This window comes from Columba livia, chromosome 8 (genome assembly GCF_036013475.1).
Source record: "Columba livia isolate bColLiv1 breed racing homer chromosome 8, bColLiv1.pat.W.v2, whole genome shotgun sequence".
NCBI classification, from domain to species: Eukaryota; Metazoa; Chordata; class Aves; order Columbiformes; family Columbidae; genus Columba; species Columba livia.
In genome coordinates this window covers 31585579-31601781 of record NC_088609.1, presented here as the reverse complement: position 1 = coordinate 31601781, position 16203 = coordinate 31585579, and the positions used below count along the sequence as shown (strand labels likewise).

The 16203-nt window shown below is 40.9% G+C and overlaps 1 protein-coding gene across 4 annotated transcripts in view; it reads right to left on the bottom strand.

Moving 5' to 3' along the window:
• PLA2G4A (phospholipase A2 group IVA) overlaps window positions 1-16203 on the bottom strand; it is a 102251-nt gene that overhangs the window by 55271 nt on the left and 30777 nt on the right. For all 4 annotated transcript variants that reach the window (XM_065072806.1, XM_065072805.1, XM_065072804.1 and 1 more), the window contains exon 2: window positions 5643-5783. In XM_065072806.1, coding sequence (XP_064928878.1) covers window positions 5643-5675 — 33 coding nt within the window. In that variant the 5' untranslated portion in view covers window positions 5676-5783. The remainder of the gene's footprint in view (window positions 1-5642; window positions 5784-16203) is intronic.

Here is a 16203-nt window from a genome sequence, read left to right as displayed (position 1 = left end):
AGAAGGTGAAAAGCAAGCTGTTAAAACATTCGCAGCCAAATTTTGTGAGGTTTCTGGAGGTTCCTGTTCCCTGCAAAGCCCAGCACATAGCAGGAGCTGCCTTTCTAAGAGCAGCTCTGTCCTGAGCAAAACAGGCACGTAGAAATAGGCGTGAAATTAGGAAACAAAACTAAAGCCATAATTAAGAGGTCAGCAACTCACACCTGTTTTTACTTTATCTGCATGTAACTTTGACCAACCTACTGAATTCCATTGTGAGGATCAGCACTGCATATGGTAAGGCAGAACAACTAAATATTAAGTATTCTAATCAGAAGGAAAAGGGGAAAGTACCAGAATCAGGAAATCCATTGAAGTTTATTTAAAATGATAGACAATTCCCTTGATATGGGACACTAGGCATCCTTAATTCAGTCTGTGCCTCATGCTGCCTTCCCATGTTTTCATCTGGATAGTTCCCTTCTTCCTTTTTTAAAGCCCTTTTTAAAGGAACAGAAAAGCCAACAATACATAGTTTAGTGTTCAACAGTGGCACATGCCTCCATTTGAGCTACTGCTGCTTCAACTGTTAGATCCCTAACTGCCTGCAGGTGATTCTCATTTCCATTTCACAACTGGTTGCTTCAGCCAAGCCTCATTATTGCACATCTACAACATGCTTACACCCAGAGACTACAAACAAACTGGATCTCTAATATAAGAACAAAATGGTGGCAGTTTCTTATAGGCAATACATCATTTTCTAAATTAATAATAAAAAGGGGGGAGCCAAAAACAATCCCCTAAAAACAGCAAAAGTGCTTGTGAATGTTTAAGTGACACTCAAGTCAGAACACATTAAGTAACTATGCAAATGATCCCAACACAAACTCCTTCCTAAGTGTGTGCTCCAGGTGTCTGCAAGGGCACAGCCACATCACCGCGGCAAAAATAACCGGGACAAAACGGCCATGGCGATGCTGAGGGAATGACTTCACTGCAGACACGGGCTGGCCCAGACACCACATGGTTGCATCTTCATTGAGGCTGGAATCACCCACATGTGACGGCTCATTTCACCGTAGTCCACCCAGCAGCAAATTCCAGCTCTGTAATTTTTCCCCTGTAAGCTGTAGGAGTCGTCTGGTTCGGAGACCACGTAAGCAGGCAGGGGGAAAGCTGTGGCCAAGTCAACTGTCACCTTACAAGTGGCACACTGGAATCATCGCTGCACAGCAAGTGCTTCACCAGCCACAGGAAAAACAGAACCCAGACTGTTACCTCAGACTCATCAACCCCAAGAAAAAGGGTTTAGATATGGGAATCTGAAGGAGTTAAAAAGCAACACGTGTCTGGTGCTGACATGAAGACATAGGAATTTTGTGACATCCACCACCTTCTGCATTGTAGCTTCCAAGAGTGGACAGACAGATGGATGGGAAGGAGGGTGGGAGATCTCCCTGACAAACTTCTGTCTCCGCCACATGGCAAAAAGAAAAGAAGTCCATGGTTTTCCATCCCAGCAAACAGGGAATTTGGTGGGTATCTGTGAACAGCTGGTACGACTATAACACAGCTACACAAAGTTACCCCAGCCGCATCATCTACCCTGCTTCAAAAAACTTCACAAGCTGTGAGTCTCCAGAAAACGACGACTGTCACTGTCCCTCATTTTCAGTTCGCTTCTTGCAAGCGCTCGAAGCTGTTTTATCAGTGTGTGCCACACTTCACACGCTGAAGCGGGGGTTTCGCAACGCGGCGCTGGCCTCGGAGTTTGCTCACACAGACTGATGCAGCTCCTCTGTCATACACAACCTTGTAATTAAGAGAAACAGCCCACAGTACAAACACACCACCCTTCTCCTCAGCTGTTAAGAAAGAGCCTGTTCCTCACTGGACACTACACATCAGGGAACACCGAGCATTTAGCAACGGAGAGAGGGATGGAGTTATAATTAAGTTACAAGCACAGGACACATATTTAGTTCTCAGCTGCTCTGTGGAACTCGTTGCCCCAGAGTTCTGGCTGTAAAATGGGGATATGACAAGATGCTCACTGACAAAAAGCACTGCTGTAATTTTCTTGCATCCCCTAGTCCTACTGTCGAACCTCGCAAGCTTAAATAAAATGCCTACCGTCAATCCACCACTTATTAGTGTATTCTCATTACAGCAGCACAGAGATCATCACTACTCTCTATTATCAAGTCCGTAACTGTTTTGCTAATACCACCGCGAGAATTGCTTTTTATTGACTTAAGCAGCAAACCCCGTCACTCCAGCTGTTGTTCTGCCAAGGGAGTTAAGTCTGGTTTAAGATCTGGTATCCTCTGAGATGAGTGCAAGCACACAGAGGTCTGGCAAAACAAAAATATTATCTTATTCCCCCACGCCTCACCCAAAATAATATACTGAAACTTATAATTACAAAGTTAATATTTGGCCATAATCACATGTTTGGAAGAAGTTTGCAGCAGAATGGTACTAAAATAAATTATCTTCCTCTTAGTTAAAAAAGAAATACACAGAGAAACACAGGAAGCTCACAAGTCTAGATCTTTTCTTACCCCAAAACCAAATGTTTTTCATGCAACTTAAGTGCAATCGGAAATTGAGGCAATTTTCCACTTAGGATCCAGTTTCTAAGGGAATTAAGAGGCCTAAATGTCTATATTAACAGCTAACACAACTTTCAGAAGCATTTCTTGGTTAGTTTTTCGGAAGAGTGAGTTCTACAGAATTCAGATACCCACTGCAAATACCACAAGAAATCTATTGACTCTAAATACCTCCTTAAATCCAGCCCTTGCTGCTTTAGATGACTAAGCTGCATTTTCTAAAGTGACTTATGTTCACCGTAAGTCTTGATAAACATCTGTACATTGCCAACTCCCCAATCACTTCTGAAAAAGAGACGATGGTATTATATAAATCACTTAAACATTGCAACAGTGAGTGGAGCAACACCTGCATACTTTAAAAATCTAAGCCAGGTTGAAGGTTTCAGAAGCTCATCATTAACTCAGAAAACTAAATCCTATCATCCCACAGTGACCTAGCTTGACATATGTGCTTCGTTTCACTTCCTATTTCCCCATACATTTAGAAAACAAAGGAGATTTCAAAAGTGTTCAATATGCCCTCTCTGACCATGGATTTTCTGCATTATGGGAACTCCTGGGGACAGTATTGACTCTGTAGGTTCCATCCAGCCCTTGCAGATCCACCCACAAGTTCTCCAAGGCTTCTCATGGTTCAAGATGTCCTGTTTTCACACCACAGCCTTCTAACTCCTCCTCCTTTCTCCTTTGTTCTCCTCCCACCTTTGCTCTTTTTCCTTCCAGTAAAATTTCCCTCGTTATCCGATTTCCTCCATTTTAAATATTACTGCATTCGTATGTACACAAACACCATCGTCTTCCCACTTCGGGACTGGGAAACAGAAGAACACGCCAAGATCTCCTGTAACACAATCAGGTTTTACCCACAAACTTTCCGTGCTTGCTGGGATTTGCATGCATTGAAATACAGTATATTTCCTATCCCAGAATGCTGAGTCACAAAAGGTAACTCAATCAGGAGATATACTCGCCCACAAAATACCCCTCAGGAAGCTCTGGTATAGATAAATTGTGTAATTGTGTATTACTTTTACTTCCTTGGCATTAAGTACACTTGAGCTGATGACTGGGTGGAGAAATGAAAATGTTTGCCTGTTTTCTTAAGTAACAGCTTTTCATAAAATCCATGTTCTTCTTTCAGAGTATTAAAATTATGATAAACATCTGTGCTCTCACACACAAATTTTATCTTGAAGTGATTCTTCCCATTGTTATAATATTTATCCCCCATATCAGTGTAACTGAAGACGTATTACACACTTTAACTCTTCATGCTCCGAATCTAAAAAGCGTTTTAGAACAGTGGGTTCTGTCTGTACCTGCAGTAACTTTGTAAACTGGAAAACGAATCATAGTCAACAGAAGGGCTGCTGGAATATGCAGAATTCTTTTGAGTCTTTTCATGCCAAATATTAACAATTCTACATTTTTGCATTGATATGAACCTGTTACCCTTGACTGTTATACATTTTCATAAAACTTTCCATACAATTTCAATGTTTCAATTAGGAAACCTCAAGGATGTCCATTCACTTTTCAAGCAATTATAGGATCAGCTCTCTCCCTTCCTGCATCAGCAGCATTCCTAGAGCAGCAGTTCAGGACTGTAACTCCACCTATTTCTAACGTTGCGTTTTGTTCATTATAGAAAATACATCTGTATATAAAAAGACCTTATATGAATGACTTGATGAAATACAACTGACTGCCTTACTTTTCCATAAAGGTACAGACCAGTTCCAGCATTCCATCCAGGAGAGGGCACTGATGCAGAAAGGAGTTAATGTATTATTCTGACAGCACTAAACACAGACATCAACCCCAAATTTGCCTTCACAGAAGCGCTCATGGAACTACAGAGCGAGTAAAACCCAAGTTTGACATCTGCTGGCTGCAAACTCATGTGAAGGATGTGACTGCGTGGGGTAGAAACCACAGAATTGATAAGAGATCATTTCAAGGAAGCACACACTGTATTTTTAGCAATGCAAAAGTTCAACATCATAAGCATACGGTAACTACCTCCAAGCACACATCACTTTTCCTGCCGTGAGATTCTGGGACTGTTACGAAAACGGTTTGATACGAACACACCCAGCTTGTTTCAAGACTTCAGCTTGAGGAGGAATTGCCATTTCAGTGTTTACTTTGGAAAGTCACTGCAGCAAAGATACATGTGAATATTACAGCGCTGAATGAGCTGCTGAGCAGCTCCACTGCCTTGCCATACAAAGGGAAGCTTTTCTTCCCTCACCCCTGCTTTCTGCTTTACAGGTTGTGCTCACATGTTGTCGCCTTCCCTTGCGCTCACTCCAGCCCCATGGTTTGATGGCTGGTACAAGGGACACAGCAATAACGCTGGAATCAAGAGGGAAGGAGGGAGCAGGAGTTCTTGGCAGCTGTGTGTAGTTGAGTGGCACGGAACATGGACCTTCACGTAGAATTTGGAGGCTATATTCCAAAGATTCTCTTTGAATCAACACCACTGACACACACTAGTTCAAGATCTAAATTTGCAAAAGTTGCCAACTTATCCCTTTATCTACAACTATGAAAAGGGGGGAAAAAAAATCATTATTCAGCAAGTAGAATTGTACAAAAACCAAATTATGCCATAAAGGAGAGAGCTAAACACGTGATTTTACTGTTGTAGGCTACAGTTTGACAATCAGCGTGTGGAAAAGCTTGTATGAAATAGTCAACTCCAGGCACTTTGAGGAAGCACTTTGAACAGGCAAGTTCTTTATAACGAAACCCCACGACATCGCACCCACGAGGCTGTTAGGAGCCCGGATTCCATTGTGACTTACACATGAGCCACTACACTCCAAGCCATGACACGCTCTTGAAAACCAAACTTGAATCTCCCAAATTCCATTCACATACCTTTCTGAAGGAGTTTGCTCTAACCACACTTACCACTTCTTTAAGGAATTAACAAAAACTCCAATGCTGCGTACTCAGAGCAACTCCTAACAGGATACATTATACAAGACAAATAATATACAGGATGGTCTACACAGAAGATTCAAAATGACTTACCACAATGTGTTGATAGGGATCTATGATGGACATTTTTGCCTTAATTTTTCTTCAAGACAACTGTCAAATGTCTCTTTCAATTCTACACAGAAGAGGCTTCTCAGTTTTTCAAAGCAGAGTTCAGTATGACGGATCCTTTAACTGTTAAACGAAGAAAAAAATATAATTAGAATCATAGAATCACAGAATAAAAATTCGTTATGTTCCTTTTGAACTACGTTTTGTAACAGAGCAAATTAGTCCCTCCACTTTAGGAAGGTTCCCACACTTCATTTGTTTACCAATAACTTAAATTCTTATAAGTTATAGAGGTAAAGCTATTTACTTGCCTGAACTAGAGAAATTTCTCATGCTTATATCCTCTACCATAGGGTAAGAGTATGCACTAAGTATCTTGAATTCCAATAATTCAAGTGTTTCTAGCAGCTCTACAGATAAACAAAAGAATCAAGCAATTATATTTATCTATTACATCCAATCAAATGTATACGCTTCCATGCATTACATTAGTTAAAAACAATTAATAATCAGTGTTCAGGTAATAGCCTTTTTACTGTAGTGATAAATTCTTGGTTCCCAGGCTAACATGGTGAGGAAAGGACAGAGATGAAGCTCCTTTTTGTATGCCCTTCCCACACAAGGTGAGGTACATGGATACATCCTGCATTCATAGCAAGGGATGTGAAGTTTAGAACTGAAAAGCCATAAGTGAGCAGCAATTAGTGCCCTCTGTATTGTGGGAAGGGAATTCCAGCCCAAGCTGTGGGTAACCCCCCCAGTTGTCCACACAGATCCAGGAGAGGCTTTGGTGGGCAAACTGCAAACCAGAGGCCAGGATTTATACACAGGTCACTGTTTTCTGAACACTTTGTGAGGGTTTCTACTCAAATCAGGGGACTTAAACTGCAGAACCGTTTCCAACCACCAAAGTAAAACATTAAGAGAGATTATTCCTTTCTGCATCTCTAAAGACCCATGGAAACTGCTGGATAGGACCTGTTCTCAGATTCAGCTGGACCACAGTCAGACCTGAACCATCAGCAGAAGCTCCAGAGTGAAAAGACAAAAAGAACCATGTGGGGGTTTGGTCTCAAGGAAACGATCCCTGATCCCCCAATTTTGAATAAGCCCTCAAGAATGATGCCATATGTCACTCCCAAAACCCTTGCTCTTGTGCAACTATGTGCAGGTATTTCCATTAAAATTTTGTTTCGTTATGATCACTAGAACATTACAATATCCCTTCTTTGATCCTCCCAACCCTAACAATAGCTTGAGGCTAGAAATTACCCTGGGCTTATTTATTAGTTTTTATCTGAGGAAGCCTGAATAAGGAGGACTTGAACATACATTCGGTTCATAGTTTTCATTCAAGGCAGCTCAGTGCCACCTTTGTCACAGAAAGCAAGTAGCTTTTCAGATTTAAAGGAAGATCTCCAACCCACCATTATTTCTCCTACTGTAATAATAATTGCAAAGATTTATTTGTATTAAAGTTTTATTAGCCAAACCCAGTAGTGGTGTAAACAGGCAGATGGAAGGGAAGTAGCATTGTGTTTACAGACATATTGTATAGCTGGCTTGTTACAGTCAGGTTTATTCTACCTTGTGTCCTGTTTAAAGTAAGACATTGGAGAACCTTGGTAAACAAGCCGTGCTCTATCAGTTTGAGGAAACACTGTCAACATCAAAGGCAATCGAAAAAAGGGAACAGTGAGGGTTATCCAGTCACTGTAATGAAGAGGAAATTTAAGTTGCATACCAGCAAATACACTGTTTCCCCCTAACTGCACCATCAGTTCCTCTGCTCATTTATGAGAAATCACATGAAATTAAGCTGAGGATACTGCTTTATCTGCAGAAATAAGAAAATGGGTTAGGGCTAGGACAAGAAGCCTAATTTGAGTTATTAGTCCATTGTCTTGGAGGCACAGTTCCAGTTCTCCAGATAATCACTCCAATGGTCGACTGGCTGAGACATGAGATCATCCTCTCTTCTGCGATCGCCCCCACCTCATTTGTCTCAACATCTGCAGGAAACACGTTTGTGATCCTGCAAACAAGAGTCTCTTTGACTACAGAGCCCTAATGAATCCCTGAGCACCGGCTGTCCTGCATGTTGAACGAGGCAAGGATCATGCAGACAGATAAATATGCAATCACGTAATTAACAGCTGGATCACACACACAACCTGCAAGCTATGGACACACAGGCAGAGTCACTGAATATTGAGAAAAATAGCCAAGGATACCTACCAGAGGCCAGCAGGACATCTGAAGTAGTAGCAGACATTTATGTTTAAGTGACTTGAATACTTATGTCCTTTACAGTGGGTTTAATTCCAATCAGAGTTACTTGACCCTAACATAATGACAGCACACCCTTTGCAAGCTTGCAGTACATTGTCAGTGGAATTTGGGTTAAGCACACCAATATATTTCTAGATCTAAAAATCTCAGTGTGGCAGAGGAGCCAAAACACAACACTAAGACAAGCTGCCCATTGCACTTATAAAGACCCACAAAGGCTTGAAGAACATTTAATTCAAACATCTGCACCAAATAGAGCCGTGAACCCAAAATTATCCCCCTTAATGCCGCCGCTACGCACTGTCCAGCCCATAAAGCCCAATGCAAAAATCATCAGCTAATTAAGGACTGCATCACAAGCGCATATAAAGAAACTCGAGCTGAAGCTGGTGCCAGACCAACGCCTGGATTGCAGGGAAAGCTGCGCCTCTGAGCAGATCTTCAAGGACACTTTTGTATCATAAGCATGTCTTGTTTTGGTTCCCTGGTATCTGCTGGTATCGCGTGGTCTGTGAACTGAGCCATTCCGGCACCTCTGCAGCAACACCAGCACCAATTCTGTCAATTCAGACAGTATCACCAACATTAACTGAGCTGGCCAGACTAACTGACAATATACTCTGTGGTGTTTTATTGACAAATTGTCCCAAGTTTACAGAACACCATAGCGAACTGTGGAACAGCCCACAGTTTAGCTCGGTCATGTAATACAGAGACAGCTGCTGAATTCCTAAATCTCACCCAAAAACGAACTCTATTTCTGTCAGCCCAAGGGCATTTAATCATTAGGCACAGTTTCAGACATCAAAAGTAACAAGCTATTAATGGAAAGGTGTTTCGTTGTTTAAATGAAGACTCTTCTGCAATCTTAGCTCATTTTCACTTGAGGTGACACAGTGAAATGGGATTATTGTCTCTGAAGACCGACAATAACAAAGCAATTCCACACACACAAGGACAGAGATTATTACTGGAACATTTTCCTTCTCAGTGTTGATCCAGTAAATTCCTAGAGATAACTCCGTTTTACAGGATATGTCGAGGACAAAGGAAAAGAAGAATAATGAGATTTTCCTATTTCATGCTGAATATGAACTTACTCCACAGTTGGTCTTTCTGAATGGAAAAGCTCCTGAAAATGAGTAAAGCAGAACAGTGTAAATATCACCACCGTAATACATCCGCAATATTATAAGAAAAATCATCAGAGGGAGACTGTTTATATGAAGCTGGCCAACTCTTATTAAAAATTAAAGACACAGACAATTAAGAAGTGAGTGAATAATTGCGAGTCACCAGTACAGTCATTAATGCTCCATCCAATATGATAAGAGTAAGGTTACAGAGTAAGTTAAGAATCGACTCAGGCTTTTGGTATGAATGTCACCGGCCATTTTTATCACATCAGATTACAGAATTTTATTTGGTTACAGATTGATCCTGCGATTGTATAACAGAACTAACAAATAATCTGTTTCTACATGATTTTGCCGAGCATCCTGGAAAATCACTGTAATGTTATTTCTCAATTTAAGTCTTCCCACACAAGACGGTTTACCTCTTGCTCTGCGTAGAGCACCCATCACTCCATTTTCATTACAAATTTAAAAGTATTTGCTTTGCTGACATGCAACAACTGTTCTTCCCATGCCTTGCTAAGAGAGCACGGGTAGATGGAAGGATTCCGAGTAGAAAAGCAAAAAGCTCGACCTTTGTGCCACATTTTTGGAGGATGCTCCAGGGTGAAGTTCAGCAAGGAAGTTGACAAGTCAAAAATAGCTAGATAGGAGACTAAGACTGAGAAACCACATTTGACTTCCTGCTAAAGAGGACGTAACAAATGAAAGAGACCGTGAATCTCTTTCTGAAAGATGACCTGTCAGGCTGAAAGCAATTACTGAAATTAAAATGACACAGAGTAATTAAGATTTCCTTTCAATGGAAGGAACATTATAAAACAGCCTAGCAGGGCCGAAACTCTGGAAATGGCACAGAAATCTTGAGCAAGGCAAACTTACACCTTATCTAGTGCTGGTGGCTACTTTAGAGCCTAAAAGCAAGGAAGACAGAGGTGGTAAAATAATCACACAGCTGCCCAGCAGCTGCTGGAGAAACACATGTCAGTCACCTCCTGTAACCGGAGGCAAGGCTTGGTGAGTCAGGGGAAATCAGATGTGCTCCCGTAACCAACTTAATTGAGCTGGACTTTGTTCAAGAGAAAGAAAAACAAAAAAAACCTCCCCCTCTTACATTTTTACAAGCAGTGACCGCACCAACAGAAATACTCGAGAAGCATTTCTGCCTGAACACCCGCACCTATTTCACACCGCTCGTGGAACTCCCCAGGATGCTTCCTACCCAGCCAAGCGTCGTGTTGTCACCACGAGCACTAACTACAGGCCTGAAGAGGCAGGTGATTCAGGGCACCATGGTTTATCTTGCAGTTATACTGCTTACACACAGGAGAGTTAACTAGAAACACTCACCCCAACGGTTTGCAAGAGGTTACGAAAAAAATCCATGGCATCATACATGATTTTACTGTCTGGCCAACTTACAGAAACACTAGAAAGCGGAAGTGCGTAAATTCAAAGTAAGGAGTCAATTTATTCTGAGAATGACACTGTTACTTGAGCTAATACCTTTATTCCCCAATGTCCTGTATTTTACTTCAGTTGAAATTGCACTAGAATAAGAACAGCCTCAGCAGAGGGACTCCAAGTACATTCTCGAAAAATGGCAAAGATCACTGTGTTTTTCTACAGCAAACCAAGCCACAATACAGATAGCCTAGATGGCAGAGTCTAAAAATGTGTCAAAACACCTCAAGCAGCACGTTAGTAATCCCTGCTGTGCAGATCAGATGCTCTGCAGCTTATGTGGAAACCAGCTAGCTTGTTTTTCCAGCAAGAAGGCCAAAATACAAAGAAGAATGTGAAAAATAAAATGGAAGTTCCATGAAAAAGAAGATTTATTAGGGTATATTCCCCAGAAAAACTTGACATTATACCAGTCGAGTCCACCTATTATTTGAATCATTTCAAGATCATCTATGAAGGCTGTTATATGCATACTAATTAATAAAAAAGCAAGATTAAAATATGGCCAGCATTCCTGTACATTAGGATTTCAGAATTCAGCTATTCCGCAAATAAACTTTTTTTATATTATATTCATTTAAGGGTGTTCTCACTTTTGGAAGCCCAATTTAAGGCAGCAGAGAAGGAAAACCTCACATTTCAAACTACTGGGTGCCCCAAGGACCCGGCATGGTTGAGATGTCCAGCCAGGCTCTCAAAAATGGAAAAGCCTTAATCCCAGTGGGAGGTTTAAAAGTGATGCCAAAGATGCAAGCACTTAAATAATAACTTCTAAAATTAAGTGACATACATGGCAAGTGCAATACCTCGACTGGACAGAGTTGTTTTCTCAACATATTCCTTTAAAACTTGGGTGAAGGGGAAAACCAAAACAAAACCAAAAACAACTCTCCTGCATCTCATTCTTACCTGGACCTTTGTCAAAACTTTCCATTTTCCCCACTGTGCTGGTCAGGAGCTGTTGCCTGCCAAAACCTCCAGGAACCTCCTTTAAAACCTTCCAGGAACACCCTTAAAAACCTGCACTGGTACTGCGGAAAGAACTGGTGCCGAATGTTTTAGAGCACCAGAATTACACTCCAAAGGGCTTAATCCAAATCCCTCACCCTCCTTGGTGACAACAGGGATGTCATCCAACTTCTTAACATTTCTAGGCCAACGCCTTTTAAAGATTATTAAAATAACAAGAGTTTGGCTCATGTATCTTTAACTTATCTACACCTTCTTCCTCCTCCCTGCTGTGAAATAGGGATGGTTTAAAATGAAAAACTTCAAGGAAAATATTAGGATAAGTTTTTATTTAAGTATTTGTGACAATTTTGGGGAAAGTGACAAGTATGCAAAGCTGCTGATCCTTTCAGGCTTCAATTGCGGATGACAATCCTGCAGTACAGTTATGCAGTGGTTACACATGGACAACCACAGTAACAGCTAAACATTCAAGGAGCTGGTAACATTAACAGCTGGCTTCTGCTCAAGAAAGCATCTCCTTTAAACACATTTTCAATTCTTTTTCAATTCAGCTAGCAAGTTATCCAAGCTGTTCTTTTTTTCTGAATTCCCTGGCGTTTCAGCACAAGCTGTAACACCAGGCGACTGTCACGCTGGCGCTGCGGGATGGAGAAAGGACCGCACACATGAGGTTGTTTCGTCATCTTACCTCACCATGTCTGTACAACGTGACTCAACGTTACAACTTTCGTGTTCTGGTTTTGGACTCTTTCCTCAAAATATGAGCTCTGGTCACCGTATGCAATGAAGGGGACAATTGTGCTGCACTTCCTTTGGTCACAACTTCAAAAGCATGACAAAGCGCTTAGAGTGAAACAAGGAAATTTGTCAGGACTTTCTAGTAAAACTAATCATGAATAAGCTTCTGACGCTGGGATTTTTCAGCCTCTTTTAAATGATGCAAGGAAAATTTATATGGAAATATGTTATGAGTATTTCCAAGCTGGAGTTTGAGTAAGTAACATAAACATATGTTTTACATACAAGCAGACAGACACGCAAGCAAATATAGACATTCCTACTCCATATGGGGTGATGGTTTTCAACTAAAGGAGGGAGATTTGGGCCAGACATGGGGAAGAAATTGTTCACCTGAGCTGGTGAAGATGTCCCTGCTCATGGCAGGGGTGTCCCTGGGGGAGCTGGGAAGGGCCCTTCCAACCCCAACTAAACCATGATTCTATGACATATCCTTGAGGGGAAAGACTAAGTGGTAAACTTATACAATGAAAGATTTCTTCAACTGATTCACTAGATCTATACTAGACCCAGCAGGCTAGCCCAAGTGCCCTAGACATTTTCTTGAGAAGTCTGTGGTGGGACGCTTTCGCAACAGAAACTGCATCAATACCTGCGGACTGACCTAGTATCTTACCCTCAGCGTCCCCACAAACCCAAACAGCTGGGACAGAGCAAGATCTTCACTCCATGATCTGAGCAGTTACCAAAACCAAACCAACCATCACGAGTGACCAGCTTGTGTTAGATGCCAAGCTTACACTGGCAAAGCACATACCCAGGGCTTTTGATTTTCTCTACAAACTCACACAAGACGTTGTGGCTCCTCCACAGGAGCCTGTCTTCCTTGCTCAGCTTCCCTTTCTGTACCGTGCCTCTCACAGCTTCTCTGGAGCTCTCGGGGCATCTCAGCCAACAAGCGCCTCTTTTCCTGGGGCTACAGCAGCAGAATGTTTTGAGTTTTCTGCTCCACCGTTTCAGATGGCTTCAGAGTAACAACAGCAAAAGTGCCAAGAGCCTCAGTGCAACTTCTCTGCTGATTTAGGGAGAAAGCTTTGAATCGGGTGACACTCGCTTTATTTTTAGACAGCTACCTCAAGCGCTATCACGCTACACCACAGCCAAGCCCCAGGGAGGATGAGGGGAAGGGTCTAAGCCACTATTAATGAATGCACAATACTAACAACAAAGGCTTTGGAGATGGGCTAAAACTGAAAATAACATTTGGATTTAATATAATTATTGGAATTTTTTCCATTTATCATAAGCAAGAAGATACGTCAAACCTTACTGTAATCTGATTCTACCGGCACCAAAAGGCTACACCAATGGTTACACAAAGCAAACAAAAAACACAAAACTAACCGAAAAGCAGTAACCACCAGCTACCCAGCCCTGAAATGTGGCCTTCAGGAATGTGATACAAACAATCCAATTCACTAAGGAGCCACAAAACATGACTCAAGAAGTAAACAGACAGCAATCAAAGTCAGGAAGAAACTCTACATTTACATATTCCCTTGTTAAAACAGCTTTGCAAAATTAGGGACACAAGGGGGACTTTCACAAGGCACGGAGCATTGGTCAGCCAGAGAAAGTTCGGCAAAACTTCCATGGACTGTGACTACTCTCTTACCAAATTGCCTAAGCTTTTAATTTACCTATTTCTTAAGACACCAAGGACTTACCACCTCCCTTGGCAACTCCAACTTTCAGCATATTAAACCACGGTTCATGTGCCTGCTCTGTAAATTATTGCCACACATCACAGGACAGAGGAACACGCAGTGGAAATGTCCACGCACTTTTCAACAGCAGTTTTTGTGCAGAAAACTGTCAATTTGCCAAAGCAAAAAGCTGTTCTTAGAGAGTTTATACTGTCTATACTCAAAACTGAAGTTAATTCAAGACAGCCAAGCTGTATGTGGCCAGGTCACCATAAAAATCACCATAATTATAGTGGTCATTTTTTTCACACACTGTGGATTTGGGAGGGGATAATGTGAAAGGTGAGACTGTGAGACATGGTTTCAGATTTTGATACACGGTTTTGATTCAGATTTGACTTAAGAGCTGGAAAGAAGCTATTTCATTTCAAAAACACCCTTATCAAAATTAAAGCTGTATTCACTAGGCCACAGGAGAGTTGAAGAGCTCATGAAATTAATACATTCGGGACTCTTGGAAAAAGGAATTGAAGTATAACAATAACACCTGGAAGTATGCCACAGTTAAATGTAATCAGTCACTTACCAAGAAGGTCTGAGTGAGCACGTGCTATTCAAAGGGGAAAGTGCCAGAGAGATGCAAGAATTTGGAAGATTTTGAAATCAGAAATGTCAGCACAGACATCACACCAACTTCCTACAGGAACCTTAACTACTTGGTTAAAAGTCTGTAGGTATCATCACTGAACACACACAAACACATACAAACAAAGTGGATATAAGAAAAGCGCAAATTTGCTTCCTAGCATCTTCCTCTTGTTGCACAAGCTGCTATTCTTATCTGTCTGGAGGTTTTTCACTACCACTGTCCTTGATTCATAGCTGCAGGGTTTTCATTACGTGAAAAATATATACTTTACCACATAAGACAACAGTTGCAAACAACCATGGTTGTGAAAACTTGGCAGATTCACGCCTTTATCGGAAGAGAAAAGGGTGTTGAGCTTAGTGCTATAGTTAGCAACTCGTTATCAACTCTTTGGATGGAGAGGAAAAAGGATGCAAACAAAACAGCAGCATAAGAATGGTTATTTTATAGAAATTGCCTAGGTCGAGATATGATCATTATTGCAGATGTTCATTTAAGCAGGTATACATATCACTGAAACTGTCAAGATTAGAAGTGCCTCGAAAGTGCATTATCTTTTACAGTTCTCTATTACAGGTTATTTTTAAAAGATGATACATAAGAGTAACAACCAGGAAATTTCTAATTAGTTACATTCCAAGGGTCTACACAATCAGCTTCTCCCCAAAATTATTTGTTCTGTTTTCTTTTTTTTTTTTTTTTTTCATTTCCTAACAAGACTGCAGTGTTAGGCAGCAGCTGCTGATTTTGCTTAGAATTACACCTTTGCATAGAATTACACCTTTGCATATTGAGTACAAAGGCACAATTCTTCTGCCAGAGCATGCAAATAATGGCCCAGGCCACAACAAGAGCTTCTCCCTGCCTGATACAACAACTGCCCACAAGTGTTGCTCGTTTTCCTGAGGATATTAACAGGAATTGGAACAGTCCAAAATGAATGCTCTACTTTGGGGCATTTCTTTTTAGCATCCAGTTGGTAACACAGTAAGTTAAATGCATGAGAAATACAGTTCTAGGAGTCAAGTCCCATTTACAATCTATATGCTGGAAATACAGACATGCTAATTGGGAGGGCAAATAAAAATTATATATATATATATATAATATAAATCCTCTACACTTAACCTATAAGGCTTCCCAAAAGCCAGATCTTGTTCCACCATCTCCATCTACTCCAACATTCCACATATCAGTCTTGTTCCTCACACATCTTCTAAAATTAAATCCCTTGGGGGCTGTGATTGCCACTTATTACAATAAATACATATTTGTACAGATCTCATAATATGTATTTATTTGTATACACACACAACTTTTTAATAACTGTAAATATATAATTTGTTATAAAACTGCACATTCCTACAGATCTTGGCTATGGATAGAAGCGCTGTTGTAACTGTCTGATAATACCAGCAGCAAAAGAAAGAAAAGTTTTACAGAGTTATGCTGAGATCATTTTAAGGAAAAATATTTGATAAGTATCAAAGATGAGTCAGTTCAATGGTTTTATTATCAGATAACCACAAAAAACACAAATGTTACACATGTGTAGTTCTGAAGTTGTGTACATGGAAGCTTTTCAC